The 15,579-nt window shown below is 37.6% G+C and overlaps 1 protein-coding gene across 1 annotated transcript in view; it reads right to left on the bottom strand.

The window, feature by feature from the left end:
- Nucleotides 1-4,678: 4,678 nt before the first annotated feature.
- Nucleotides 4,679-15,579, bottom strand: part of LOC137626000 (RNA/RNP complex-1-interacting phosphatase homolog) — a 590,382-nt gene continuing 579,481 nt past the window's right edge. The window contains exon 4 of the mRNA XM_068357084.1: nucleotides 4,679-4,768. Coding sequence (XP_068213185.1) covers nucleotides 4,685-4,768 — 84 coding nt within the window. The 3' untranslated portion in view covers nucleotides 4,679-4,684. The remainder of the gene's footprint in view (nucleotides 4,769-15,579) is intronic.

The following is a 15,579-nucleotide window of genomic DNA, read 5'->3' as shown; positions in this document are numbered from 1 at the left end:
TACTTTTTATCAAGAAACCAAACTGTCTTCAGTTGATGAAATGAATACATGTCGTGAGTTTGTATTAAACCCCGTATATACCCTTGACTCAATCTCATACTGCAAACAACTCAAAAGCTCGCATAAGGAAAAATACCAATGGAAGAGAGAGAGAGAGAGAGAGAGAGAGAGAGAGAGAGAGAGAGAGAGAGAGAGAGAGAGCAATTCATTCCAAGCCCATTCTCTTCCGTATGACATTTTATGCTAATTAATTGACCATCTCAGATTACACAAGTGATAAATTCCAACATTCAACATTCCGTTGCGTTGTACGACCATTACACATAGTTATGTAATTTCCTACTGAACATCGAGTTATTTAGATGGAATGCCGATTTCTTAGGCCAAGTGCTCTTTATTTACAGTTTATCCTCGCAGAATACCTTCATTTGCTCGCTGCGCATTTAGTGTATTCTGTCGGAATTCCAACCAGGATAGACGCGCATTAAGCACTCCTTCACAAACGTAGACGATAGATGTGCCTGATTCATACGTTTTACTGATGTGGAATATGTCAAAAAGGTTTATTTTCTTTTTTTCGTATAGTAATTGTTGTTTCACCTGCAATTATTAATTCCATTAAATATCACGAATGACTTCAATGAATAGATGAGAATCTTTTTTCGTAATTTCTTTTTGTAATACTTGAAGAGCTTTGTATCCGTCGTACTCAAATGCAATTTGTAATTTTGATGAGTTTTCTAATGTGATCCTGGAAATATTTTTTCTTTTTGTACTCTCTCCTCTCAATAATTCCGACCAGACGCTAAATTCAGGAACCAAAAGATCTGTAATTATTTCCCCATTTAAGAAGTAAAAAAAAAATCGAGAGTGATTGATATTTCAGCAACCAACTTGCGTTCAGTATCTGCAAGACTGCAAAGTTTGGCAAACAAAACGATGACAATTGCGAAGACACAAAGTAGTTAAAAAGTTCTTGAGACCAAAACAAATCCAAATTAATAGAGAGACCTACCTACGGTCTTCTTTTACAGTCGTCTCGAGTAATCATTACTAACCTGATTACAGCCACCATCAGAAAATGGCAGCATTTGAAGGTGAATAAAACTAGCAAGAGAACTTGTCACTATATTTACCGGGGCCAAATTCCTTCAAGTGAGAATGCGAACCAAACTCAGAATGCCTATAGCCCTCAGGGAATGTGTGTGAGGGTCGCACCTGGGTGCAAAACCCAGGGGCTTACGAAAGCATTGCGCAGAAAAGTTACGAATAATGGCCTGCCCTGTTTAAGTGGGCACAACAAGCTTCTAGTTCTACATTCCTCAAGGCTATGGGGAAAGATAACGGAAGAGTTTACGGAGACAATCATTTCTGAAACACTCTCTCTCTCTCTCTCTCTCTCTCTCTCTCTCTCTCTCTCTCTCTCTCTCTCTCTCTCTCTCTCTCTCTCTTAGTACAAGTGGTATTCGGTATTTAAAAGTATTAATGGAATCAGTTTCCACATTAGGGCTGGTGGAAGTGTGCTAACACCATAGCATTTCAAGACTATACATTGCAGAATAGAAAATTATGAGAAAACAAAAACCATGCAAGGTTTTTCTTATGTAAGTTAAAACCACCAGCGAGTGGGAGAAATGCCAATAACTACCACATTTATATATTTCTAAAATATGAAACGATCATATAACGATATATAGGCAAAATCCAATATTTTGTTTCTCAATTTATTCAAGTGAAGTTGTCTCAGCTGAGTGGATGAGTCCAGAGCTCTACAAGACAAATTTTTAACTTTAAAACATTCCACCCTTTGAGAAGGACCCGGTATATGTTGACATAGGAAAGATTTAATCTGAGTCGCAAAATGAGTTCACATTCAGTAAAGCTTAATTCTGTTGTCAAAGACTACATCAATTACACTTACAACACTTAATATTAAAACCTGACTACGGACAGAGACTAATTAATCAGTACCACAAAATTTCTATCAAGTCCGTCAACAATTGAGAGAGAGAGAGAGAGAGAGAGAGAGAGAGAGGAGAGAGAGAGAGAGAGAGGAAATGCTATATCTAGCAAGCGGGTCTACCCATCACCCTCTTCCTTCCTTATCTATACTCTTATTGAATGCCAGCAATATTAAACTACAATGGCATTCCAGCTGATCGTTTTCGTTTCCAAACAAATTTACATCGGATTTTCTTACCAAGAAACCTGTCAAAAATTGTGTTAATCTTCCTTCTAACGAATATTTAATTCAAAATCTCGAGTTCCTTTGTAAACACCAAGCCCTTCATCGATAAGGTCTTCGAACATCTGGAGTCATTTGGAGACCCCCCCCCCCATAGAATAAATAATAGCAGGGGCGAAAAATCACAAGTTGGAAAATTACGTAAACAATTATTAAAAATATCCTTACAAAGTTTCCATTATTTTTTCCTCGGATTCCCGTCCTCATACTGATCATAATAATAATCCTACCAGTAATAACAATTTTCTATACCCGATTGAAGCATTGCAAGAACATAACTCTAATTCGTTTTCTATGTTCCACATTTCTATACATTGAATACGAAATAATAACTAAACACAAAAGCTAACTCTAGTCGAGGATTGCAAAATAAGAGATTGAGATATTAAGATTGATGGGGAATTCTCACATGAAACATACGAGAGAGAGAGAGAGAGAGAGAGAGAGAGAGAGAGAGAGAGAGAGAGAGAGATGGGGGAGTGCTCACATGACTATCATTGCCATTTCATCTCGTGGCAACAAGAGGATGTAATCATCACATCCGGTTTCTTGGGCGTCGCCACGCAATGCCACAACTGCTGAGCAATCAGCCATCATTTAGGGAGATGAGATGAAATAACCACCTATGACGTCAGGATACGTAAACAGGGAGTCATTTCCAATTAAAATTGAGGATCCAAACCACATTCATGACGTTAAATTTTCCATATGCCATACCAGACCTCTACAAAAGCACCAGCTTGACCCTGTTAAGTTTAAATACATCAACTCGGTTCTGTTAACAGAAAAGCTACGGAGCAAGATTTCAGAAGTATTTCTATAATTTAATCTGATACTTATTTACGACAAAATGTATTTATCTATTCTTGGACAAATCATCATGTCATCATACTAAGTAAATAGGCAAACACTAAGATAAAAAATCCATTGATTATGGATGGACAATGCCTCCAAGTCGCTGCATTTCTTTAAAAATTGAGAATACTATAATTATGCACTTATGCTCATACATTTAGATCACAAAATTTCTCAGGAGGAAAAAATATTAGATGCAAGTGCAAAAACACACTACTTCATTAGAATACACGAACACAAAGGAAAGCCTATAATGTTTTGAGAATCGCATAAAACTTTTAATATATATAAAAAGAGGGACATTCGTTGCGGAAGATAATGAGAAGGATTAATACTTGGTATATTCCTGCTCAAATATATTAAACCATAGTACAGTATTGAAAGACCTACCTGGTGTAAGAACTAATACACTGCAATAAAAAAAAAAAAACCTACGGAATAACGATAAGGGTGAAAATATCAACAAGAGAAAAATAGATGTGGGTGTGTGAACAAGACAGGAAATTATCACCCCTCAGTGGTACAGTTGGCTTCGTTAATAATGGTTCTCTTCACGGGAAACATAGGAGACGTCTGACAGCTGTACTTTACGTTGCAGCAGGTAGCTTTGTTTAGCAAAGGAGAAACTGTAGCCAACGGTGCCTGTCAATAAAAGTTGCTGAGCTTGTAAATACGTGCTCAAACGCGTTTCCACTAATTTTACGAAATGTTGTATAGAAAAATATTATCATTTGCTTAACAGCACTTCGTGCAATTGATAATAATGCTTTTGAACATATGTTTACAGGCTTAACGTCACTGTTTTACCGGCAGCGTTGCAAACAGGTTCTCCTTTGCTAAACAGCATTACCTGCTAACAAAGCAAAGCATCGGACGTCTTTCTTAGCTTCCTGTGAAGGGTAGAGGAATTAATGACACCAGCTGTACCAAGCAGTTGAAGCAGTAAAGCTCCTTCAATCAACATCCATTTTAATTGGTCTCTCCTCACTTTACGTGTGAATTTTTTAACTTCGCTTAACTTTTATATTCGATTGTACTTTGATAACAAAAGTCCCTAGGGCGAGACCATTAAACCATGAGAAGTGTGTCATGGGGGTTAAATAACTTTACATACTAATAAGAGTAATGATCTTGAAAGCAATTCGATTTCAAATCTTCGGCTGTAAGTCATAACTTGAACTTTTAAAGGAAGCATGAATTCACCCGAATCATATGGCAGGAACGGTACTCAATTAAGTAAAATCCAATCTTCGTAACACATTTTCATAAACATTATAAAATTTCAGAAATATTAGAACAAAGCCAGCAATATATATTTCATTGTCAAACATTTCAACGCCCGCCGCTCTTAGTACTTTGTGGTGTTGTTCCTGGGCACTTTTATAAACATAATACAACATTGGATATATGCTGCAGTATATATATATATATATATATATGAGAGAGAGAGAGAGAGAGAGAGAGAGAGAGAGAGATGCCGGAGCATAGATCAGCATCCATTTTACCTAAAACTATGGCATAATACATGATTAGTGCAATAAAATATACTTTCGTACAACAAATTTCACATTACAAAGATTGTACTTACTGTTTGGAGATTTTCTGACTTGGTATCGCTTTGCCCATTGTTGGGATCTTCATATGCTTGATACCCTGTAGCGTAAAAACCTATAGGGGAGAAAAGGGAATATAAGAATTAGTTCAAGTTATAATCTTGAGGTTGCAAAAGATTGATTGATTTTTTTTCTTTTTTTTTTTACAATAGTTATAAAGTAACTAAAACACAGGTAGCTTATGGATGTTAGAACCACCTTGTTTAATTCTTATGTGAAAACAGAACATAACCTTGTGATATTTAAAAAACACCAAAACATGAATAACAACCGCACGAAACAAGTGGTCCTTCAATCTTCTTCCCTATTGTATTTCATATATACTTGACATATTCATTACTTTACACTAAAAAACTAGCAAATATAGAACTAAAATCGAGTCATCAGCTTGTATATACAAAAAGTAATGAAGCATAGCATCTAAACACAAATATATACAAAAATACAATATTTTTCAGGTAATTTATTATAATGAGAGAGAGAGAGAGAGAGAGAGAGAGAGAGAGAGAGAGAAACGCAAGTAATCAAAATCTTGATTAATGTCTGGCTGTTACTACAGTTGGATGAGGGTCAAATCGACAAGGTTCTCATATTTTTATATTTTTGACACACCACTTCTCACACACAAGTTATTCACTCTCTCTCTCTCTCTCTCTCTCTCTCTCTCTCTCTCTCTCTCTCATAGTATGATAAATTACCTGAAACATATTCCCGTATTCACAATACCCAAAGTCAAAATAATGCTTACAACTGTATTTCATACGTCAACTTAGGTTCCTCGTTCGAATCTCGAACCACAATATGGGGGTGATGGGAGCGTTCCTCAATATTACGTTTGCCTCTTTTCATTTTATCACCAAATCAGATATCTAATTATTAACGGCCATTGGGAGTCACAGTTAGGATGGAAAGAAAATGATGAAAACATAAGAAACTAGAAGAGCACTCAGTAGAGCGCAGACCTCCGCCGCGGCAGCATATTTCTCGACCTTTTGCTCTACCTTGACCTTGACCATTCATCTTGACATGTATTAATTGCCGTGGATTTCCATACACTCAAATATGAACCAAGTTTGAAGTCTCTGTGATAATGATGTCCAAACTTATGGCTGATTACGTGAATTGGACATTTTGCTTGACCGTGATCTTAACCTTTGACCTTGACCTTCTATATTTTTTTTTTATTTCCAGCTTCTTACACAACAGTTAATCCCTGCAAGTTTCATTACTCTACGATTAAAATTGTGGTCAGGAAGATGTTCACAAACAAAGACACACAAAAAGGAGTGAAAACATAAAATCCTTTCAACTTCGTTGGCGGAGGTAAAAATACAGGATCGAAACAACTGTATACCATCAACATGTGAGGGAGTTAACGAGGATTACTAATCCATATCACATGGGATGTGAAACAATTCAAAAGTATTTCTCTCTCTCTCTCTCTCTCTCTCTCTCTCTCTCTCTCTCTCTCTCTCTCTTTCTTTCTTTTAATAGGTAAAAAGAGACAACAGTTTTCCTGGCAGCAGGCCCAAATTAACCAGGTCCTTAAGCGATCGACCTCAAAACTTTGCTGATGAACCGAGGGTGGTATATCTATACACGTACAAAGTTTCTCTTATTTCTGGAAGGCTTTCCATTCACAATCTAAATTTCAAACTGACTCACCGATGTCCCGTTACTTAAAACTGTCAGAAAAGGAAACGCTCTTTATAAACACGGACCACAAAATTACTATAAAACCTATCCTGAAACTTAGACTACACACCATATCAGACAACATCAATAAATTTCAAAGCAAACAAGGGATTGTTCTTACCTACGACTATGTCACTGCCACAAAAATTTAGCACCTATTTAAACCGCTTTTAGACCCTCGTTATCCGACTAATTTCCCTAGTGGACAGGGTACGAGAAGGCCGTCGCCAAAGGTGATTGGTATTCGAACAGAAGTGTTTGCCAGGAGGCAAAAACTCATTAACACCTAGACGTCAATCACCCCACCAATCGTTACAAAACCGAACGTCAATTTCTCTTAAAAATTTGACAGACAAACAAGACACACCTCTTGTCCAGTCTAATTTATTCTTTCAAACACAAAACTATACAGCAAAAGCTATTATCACATAAAAGGCATACTTGAAAAAAAAAATTAAAATAGAAAGGCCTAAACTAGATTTTAAATTATAAATGGCATAATGAGTTCATAAACAATTCGATCGTGGTGGGACAAACAAACACAAATTACAAGGCTCTTCTTTAATTTAGACACGTGGGGAGTAATTCTCCATATCAGTTGCAATGCTCTTTAGAAACTACTACAAAGCAAAAAAGGTTTAAGATTGCATCTTTTCAAGACTAAAAATGAAACTAGACGCAGTACGTGAGATGGAGGTTTAGCCGTAAGGTTTCATTTCCCATCCTTACTTAACTACATACTTTATAGACGAACCTAGCTTCTCTAATAAGGTGTCACTGATCTCTTTAAACAGCTTTTAATGAGCGCGAAGGAGAGAAAAGAAATCGGACGTCGCTCCAAGAAACAACACAATGTTGCAGTTACATACACTGTTGAACTGTTGAATCGTGAATGAATCCTTGGGTAATAAGAATCTTTCAAACCAAGACATTTCCTAAACTTACACAAAAGGTTTACCAGTTGCACGCTAAACCCTGCTACACACGATTGCACCATTCACCCCTATTTTGATGCACTATTACACTTCCTGGATATCATGGTCCCCTTTCCACGACACTTTCACGTTAACAACTCAACCCTGTATGAATTCCTCTAATACCTCCAACCATCTCAATAACATAAACTCTATTTCATTAACCTATCGTTATCCATTCTTTCCACATGACAGAACCACCTTAAAATGCTCTGATAAATCTGGCATGTTGTAATGATAGGTGAATACTATACTTCCTTTATTATTATTATTATTATTATTATTATTATTATTATTACTACTAGCAAAGCTACAACCCTATTTGAAAAAGCAGGATGCTATAACCCAAGGGCTCTAACAGGAAAAGTTAGTCCAGTGAGGAAAGGAAATAAGGAAATAAATAAACTATACAAAAGTAATTAACAATAAAAAAAAGCTTTAAGAACAGCAACAACATTAAACATATCTTTCATGTATATAAACTATAAAAAGAGATTTATGTCAGCATGTTCAACATAAAAACATTAGCTGTAAGTTTTAACTTTTGAAGTTCTACTTCAACTACTCGATTAGGAAGATTATTCCAGAAATTGGTTATAGCTGGAATAAAACTTCTAGAATACTGTGTAGTATTGAGCCTCATGATGGAGAAGGTCTGCCTATTAGAATTAACTGCATACCCACTATTACAAACTAACTGCATATCAAGTATTACGAACAGGATGGTACTATCAGGGAAGATATAAATGTAAAGGAGGGTCAGAGTTATGAAATTTCTTATGCATTATGCATATTTGGAAAAGCAGGATGCTATAAGCCCAAGGGCTCTAACAGGAAAAAATAGCCCAGTGAGGGAAGGAAATAACGAAATAAATAAACTATAGGAAAAGTAATTAACAATAAAAAAAATACTTTAAGAACAGTAACAACATTAAACATATCTTTCATGTATATAAACTATAAAAAGAGATTTATGTCAGCAGGTTCAACATAAAAACATATGCTGCAAGATTTAACTTTTGAAGTTCTACCTATTCAACTACTCGATTAGGAAGATCATTCCAGAAATTGGTTATAGCTGGAATAAAACTTCTAGAATAATGTGTAGTATTGAGCCTCATGATGGAGAAGGTCTGCCTATTAGAATTAACTACATACCCAGTATTACAAACTAACTGCATACCCAGTATTACGAACAGGATGGTACTGTCAGGGAAGATATAAATGTAAAGGATGGTCAGAATTATGAAATTTCTTATGCATAATAAACTAATTGAACGACAATGCCGGAGATTAATATCTAGATCAGTAATAAGAAATTTAATAAAACCCTAAGTTCATGTCCAACAGATTAAGATGAGAATCAGCAGCTGAAGATCAGACAGAATAACAATACTCGAAACAAGGTAGAATGAAAGAATTAAAAAGCTTCTTTAGAATAGATTGATCGCCGAAAATTTTTTTGTGCAATTGAACAAGACACAGACCTACTGTGTTTCCCAAAAGTAAATGTACTGCTAAAAATCACACCTAAAATTTCAAGTCATGCAGAGGTAAAGAAACATTATCAATGCTGAGTTTTGTTAGGACTCAACTTCATACCCCATAATTTGCACAATGCACTAATTTTCGCTAGATCTTTATTAACGGATTCAGCAACCGCAGATCTACTGTACATTCAGGAGATAGAATTGATGCAAAGAGAGTAGCATCATCTGCACATGCACAAAATTGTTTTCTCGGACAAACTACATGTCATATGTATATAGTAGGAAACATAATGGGCACAGAACACCAGCCTGAAAAACACCAGATATCACATTTCTACTCACCATGGTATCCATCAATAACAACTCTTTGCAATCTGTTACTTATAAGTCCAATAATGATGCTAAAAAAAGACCCACCCTCTCCCAACTGTTTGAGTTTGAAAACAAGGGCCTCATGATTAACCCGGTCAAAGGCAGCACTAAAATCAAATCCAATCCTACGAAGTTTCTGACCACAATCAAGGGATTTCTGTACAGCATTGGAGATTGTAAGGGCATAACATGCTCCAAGGCCTTTATGAAAGCCAAATTGCAAACTAGAGAACAGATGATTACCTTCAGCATACCTATTTAGACGTTTTGCCAAGAAACTTTCAAAAACATTAGATAACATTGGAGTTATGGAAACTGGGTGGTAATCAGTTAGACTTGAGGTACCACAAACACATTTACATAATGGGGTAGTATTACCAACTTTCCAACAAGTGCTAAAAGCTCTTCTTTTTGCTAGCTTGCGCAAGATAACAGATAACTTTGGAGCTAAGAAATCTACAGTCTTTATAAAAAAATAAAAGAAAATTTCCATTTGGGTCTACACCTCTATACGCATAAAGGTCCAAGAAGAGAACTTCAATTTCCCCAGGTCAGAAAGCTACACTAGTCAGTTTAGCCTCAGGAAAACAGGAATGAGGAAGATCCAAGTTTCTCATTACTCTGCTTACTGTCTAACACATCAGCCAAAAGGGTTGATCTTTCTTTTGGACAGTGAGTGATAGAGCCATCTGGTTTAAGTGAAGGAAGAACTGTTGCACCTACACCAAAGAGTGTACATTTAAGGGTACATCACCACTTATATTCCTAAGTTGTACCAGAAAGATATATATAGCAGGAGAGCAAAATACATACTAAATAATAAAAGGCAATGAAATGATGAATGTAAAAGTATCTTTAACAGCACCATTATCTAATTTAAACCTAATAATTACAAAGAAAACTAGAAGGGCATTCAGTAAAAGAACATACCTTTGCCACGCAAAGCACTCTTTATTTTGCTCTTAACTTCACTGCATACTTGTACTTTGATGTCCTTCATCCAAAATGTTACATATTCATCCTTGGGTCATACCCAACATAAGTACCAAGTTTGGTCAAAATCGGTTAAATAGTTTTTGTGTAAAGCTGCTCATAAACAAACAAATAAATAAACTAAGACACAGAAAGTGGTGAATACATACTCTTGGCAAAACCTCCGATTTTGGTTTTAGAGACCTTTTATGGATATGGTCTGAAGACCTACTGCTGCTAGTGGTTTGAAGGGCTCTCTGGTTATGGGCCCAAGTACCACATTTACATCTCATGAGGGAGATAAAATCACCCTTCTAGGAACTTCTATCTGGAAAGATCTAATGAGTCCACAAGCATCTCCCTGAAAGTAAATCTGAAGGCTGAAGATAACATAGTCTGCATCCCCAGATGGGTGGGATAGACCAATCTTTTCCTTTAAGAAGGAAGAGCTGAAAATCTGTGATCTTGGCTACTGCAAGGTTCAAGATCGAGGTGTTATGAGTCCTTGCACCACTTCCTGGTAGTTTATGAGTGGAAGACTCTTGAGGAAAGGTAACTTGTGGGGTCACCAGCCAGAAGGCTGAAGAGCTTGTGGTCCAAGATGAAAAAAAAGTGTCAATGAGGTTTGAGGAGGTCCTTACGGTTTCTACTGTTAATTCCAAGAGGTTCCCAAACCAGTCTTTGCAAGGTCAGAGTAGGACTGCATTCTGGGAACTCCCTCAGTCTGTGCAGTATGTTCGTGATCAAAGAAATGGATACCTTCATCTTAAAGTATCGTGACTGTCCCAACTGACCCCAGATTGTGGTCTATCGCTGTAGCAAAAATATCCACCATTGCTAGCCACAAATGAACTAAATTGTTCACCAATTGTTGATGAATGGTTCATATTGAGTTCAGGATCTGGTCTGCTGTCACATTCATTTTGCCATTGATGAATTGTGGCCCAAAGTCACATTCTTTCCCTCTGCCCAGGCTAGAATCTCTTGTGCGGAGTTGTTCAATGTCTGTGACCTTGTTCATCCTTCCTTTCCAAGATTAAAAAATAGCCATCATTTTGTTGGCGAACACAGTGAAAACTCTTGAGTACAGAAGACTGAAGTGCGAGAGCCAGATGGATTACTCAAGAGCTCCCTCCAACTGATAGACTCGCCCTGATTCCTGTCATCCATGTTCCCTATCGAAGACCCTCATCGCGAAACTGAAGAGTCGGAAAACAACATGACAACCGGGAGAGAGGTTGACAATACAAGAACTTGGATTGAGTTCACTGGATCAGACAGCCACCCTAGATTCCGTCTGATTGTCTCTGTCCACTGAAACTGAAAAAAATGATCCTCTTGATCCCATAGATGGCAGAGTTGATGTTGTGATGGTCTGAGTATCCTCCTTCCTCTGGGAAACAATAGGATTAAAGGTGAAAGCTTGGTTGCAGGTGCCTTTGCCATTAGATAAAGTATGATGCATTCCTCCAAAGTCCGAATGCGAGATTGTGTTGGGAAAGTCTTCATAATTGAATAGTCAATCATCCCTAGATGAAATGAATCATCACTAGGAACTAGTACTCATTTCTATGTTGATCTAGATGACCAGTTTTTTGTAAAATCTTAGGACTATGTACCTCGTGGGGATAGCTTCCTATTCTGACCTCGATAGGGAGAGCCAGTCATTCAAGTATCTCATTATTCTTATGCCTCTCTGGTGGAAGGCTGCTCCCAAAGAAGCCTCAAAACGAATGAAGACACATGGAGCCATTGTCAGACTGATGCAAAGAGTTTTAAACTGCCATACCTCTTCTTCCCAGCAAAACCTCTGTAGGTATCAAGACTAAAGGTGGATAGGAGCTTGGAGGTATGCGTCTTTCAGGATGAGTGAGAAGAACCAGTCATCTTGTCTGACCCCCAAAAGGATCAACAAACCTTGGACTCTCCATTTTAAAACGAGCTTTTGTTACAAAATGGTTCGAATGAGAAACTTTTATAATGAGTCTCCAAGACCCTTATGTCTTTTTGACGACAAACTTATTGTTGCAAAACTGGGGGATGGAAGGGAAGCTAATTCTATTGCTTCTTTTCTTCCTAGTCCTTCTAGCTCTGCCCGGAGAGCTCTTTCCTTCTCCAAATACTCTTAGTATGAGTTGAAAGTTATTGGAGTGCTCGATAGGGGAGGAGATTGGCCAAGGGGAATCCTGTACCCATAAATAACTTGGAATCTAAATGACCAACAGTTTGGATCTAGTTTCTCCAAGGCCTGCCAGTGGTGTTGTATTCATCCTTCTATTTTCACACAAGGGCTGTAGTCCGTATGGACGAAAACCCTTACAGACTGTCTTCGACATCCTTTATCCCCTACTTCCTGATTTAGAGCTGATAGACAGCTGAGTTTGTCGTTGAGTCATAGAAGGAACAGAGGATGAGATTCCTAGGCTTTGGTAACCTGTTGTTGACTTCTTGTATGTTGAAGGCTGGCAGCAGACCTGTCTCTTCTTGCACTGATTGACGACTGCCTAGGAGTCGGTTTTGGCTGGAGAGGCCTTTGTGCTTGGGCTACTGTCCTTACAAGCAAGAACTAAATCTTATCCTCACTTGTCTCCTTAGCTTTAAGGTGTGCCTTCTCTAGGGATGACGGAGAGTGTCCTCCTCAAACAGCTGTTCTGCAAAAAGAGGAGAAGCTTTCACCGCTCTCTTCTGTATGCCAGAGAGGGACAGAGGAGCATGGGGCAAAAAGAAATTCTTCCTCAGTGAAGTCAGATATACTTCTTGAAGGCATAACTTTGCAATCCACATGGATACTTTGATGGAGAGGTTTATGGAGCTGACCAACTTATTTTAAAGAGGTTGGTACTGCCCCAAGGCTCCATGAGAAAACCCATCAGGGAGCCCCAAAGCCATCCCATCATATTAAGATTCTCCTGAACTGTTCTTGCTGATGTCTCAAGTCTGGCGCAGTCTTCCAGAGATACTCCCTCCCCAAATGATTAGTGGTTCTTCTGGAGGTTGGTTACCTCCTCCAATGAAGAATTAAGAGGTACTATTGGAACCTCTCATATAGTCAAGTAGGCCCTCCTGCTTTTAGCCAACACATAAGATGGAAAGTGAGGCTTGTCACTCTCTTTACAATCTACTGATTTCTTTGTGACCATCTGGCTTCCGTGTGTGAGAAATTCTCCTGTCCACCAGCGTAGAATTGAATTCCGTTTCTTTGTCTGTTGTGTGTCATTTATATATCTGAATACTGAAAGGAACTTTCCAGATTCATGTATTGTGATGGTCGACTTTGATTGTCACTATTATTAGTATCATTATTATTATTATTATTATTATTACTAGCCAAGAAACAACCCTAGGTGGAAAAGCAAGATGCTATACGCCCAAGGGCTCCAACAAGGAAAAATAGCCCAGTGAGGAAAGGAAATAAGGAAATAAATAAATGATGAGAATAAATTAACAATATATCATTCTAAAAACAATAACAGCGTCAAAACATATATGTCCTATATAAACTATTAACAGCTTCAAAAACAGATATGTCATATATAAACAATTAAAAGACTCATGTCAGCCTGGTCAACATAAAAACATTTGCTCCAACTTTGAACTTTTGAAGTTCTACTGATTCAACTACCCGATTAGGAAGATCATTCCACAACTTGGTAACAGCTGGAATAAAACTTCTAGAATACTGTGTAGTATTGAGCCTCATGATGGAGAAGGCCTGGCTATTAGAATTAACGGCCTGCCTAGTATTACGAACAGGATAGAATTGTCCAGGGAGATCTGAATGTAAAGGATGGTCAGAGTTATGAAAAATCTTATACAATAAGCATAATAAACTAATTGAACAACGGTGCCAAAGATTAATATCTAGATCAGGAATTAGAAATTTAATAGACCATAAGTTTCTGTCCAACAAATTAAGATGAGAATCTGCAGCTGAACACCAGACAGGAGAACTATACTCAAAATAAGGTAGAATGAAAGAATTAAAACACTTCTCCAGAATAGATTGATCACCAAAAATCCTGTAAGACTTTCTCAATAAGCCAATTTTTTTGTGCAATTGAAGAAGACACAGACCTAATGTGTTTCTCAAAAGTAAATTTGCTGTCGAGAATCACACCTAAAATTTTAAAAGTCATACAAATTTAAAGAAACATTATCAATACTGAGATCTGGATGTTGAGGAGCACCGACCTTGACCTACTTACAATCATACTTTGAGTTTTGTTAGGATTCAACCTCTTAGGAGAAGGTAATTATCCTTGAAAAGGCAGACGACAATGTTGCCCCCCATCCAACCATTGAAGGTCGTCCCTAACCTCTGGAACTAACTTTCTGGTAGTTCTCATGATGATTGACAGCTCTGACGATGAGCTCCCCTTTCAAAGAGTCTGAGGAGAAGACCCTACAAGAGCCACGTCTTGAGACCCATCTGGTGCAGCGTGCACCAGGACTTTAACCCATCCATTCTTAAAAACAACAGGGAGCTCCTTAGAACACTTCATAATCACATTCCCCTAATCCCCAGAGGAAATAGACGCAAGAACATTCTCTGGACTTCCTTCTTGTAACTGGAGAGTGCCGCTCTCTTACAATCATATCTGAAAAACTCTTGTGTCCCGCAGGACAATTAGAGGTTGCCTGAAAGTCTTGTTCCCTGGAAGGTTACAATTCACTCGCCTACAGTCAACACAAAAAAAAGGGGGCTATTAAATGCAAATTTGCGATTTAGCTCAGCCTTGCAGCATCAAGTACAATGGGAAGGTCAGAGTAAAGTTGAAGGATGGTCGATCTGGTCATGTTTGTTAAGTCCAAATCATTGTCCTATTCTTTCTTCCTAAGTCTTCTCTGATATGAATAGAAATAATTACGAAAGATGATTATTATAAGATGCAAGATTCCTAGTTAAATCAAATGCAGAAGCCAGGAGAGGTAAGCTGGCAGCAAGATCAGAAATGGTATTTTCGAGTTGTGAGACAGGGTTCTACCCTGTTAGTTTGCAGTAAGGATACCCCAAGATTCTCGGGTGCTCTTGGTCGCATTACATCGCTCTGTTATTGCTCTTGACTAAAAATAAAATGAGACTGCAGATCGCTTGACACAATATGATGGCCAAACCAATCATGGTGGCTTGATCAATAGCAAACGCCATGCATAGACAATTATTAGACTTACTATCCTATGTACATCCACCATATCACTAAATCAATCGAATCACAGACAATTCTATAATTATCTAGCATGAACATTGTTTAATAAACTGATATATAATTACATCTTATATAATTCTGGACTTGGTGCATATATTCAGATTACAGAGTAAATTAAATTAGAACAAAATTTACTGCAGAAAATTGTATCGCCAA

Source organism: Palaemon carinicauda, chromosome 33 (genome assembly GCF_036898095.1).
Source record: "Palaemon carinicauda isolate YSFRI2023 chromosome 33, ASM3689809v2, whole genome shotgun sequence".
NCBI classification, from domain to species: domain Eukaryota; kingdom Metazoa; phylum Arthropoda; class Malacostraca; order Decapoda; family Palaemonidae; genus Palaemon; species Palaemon carinicauda.
Note: the sequence above shows the minus strand (reverse complement) of the source record. Positions and strands in the feature narration are given on the sequence as shown.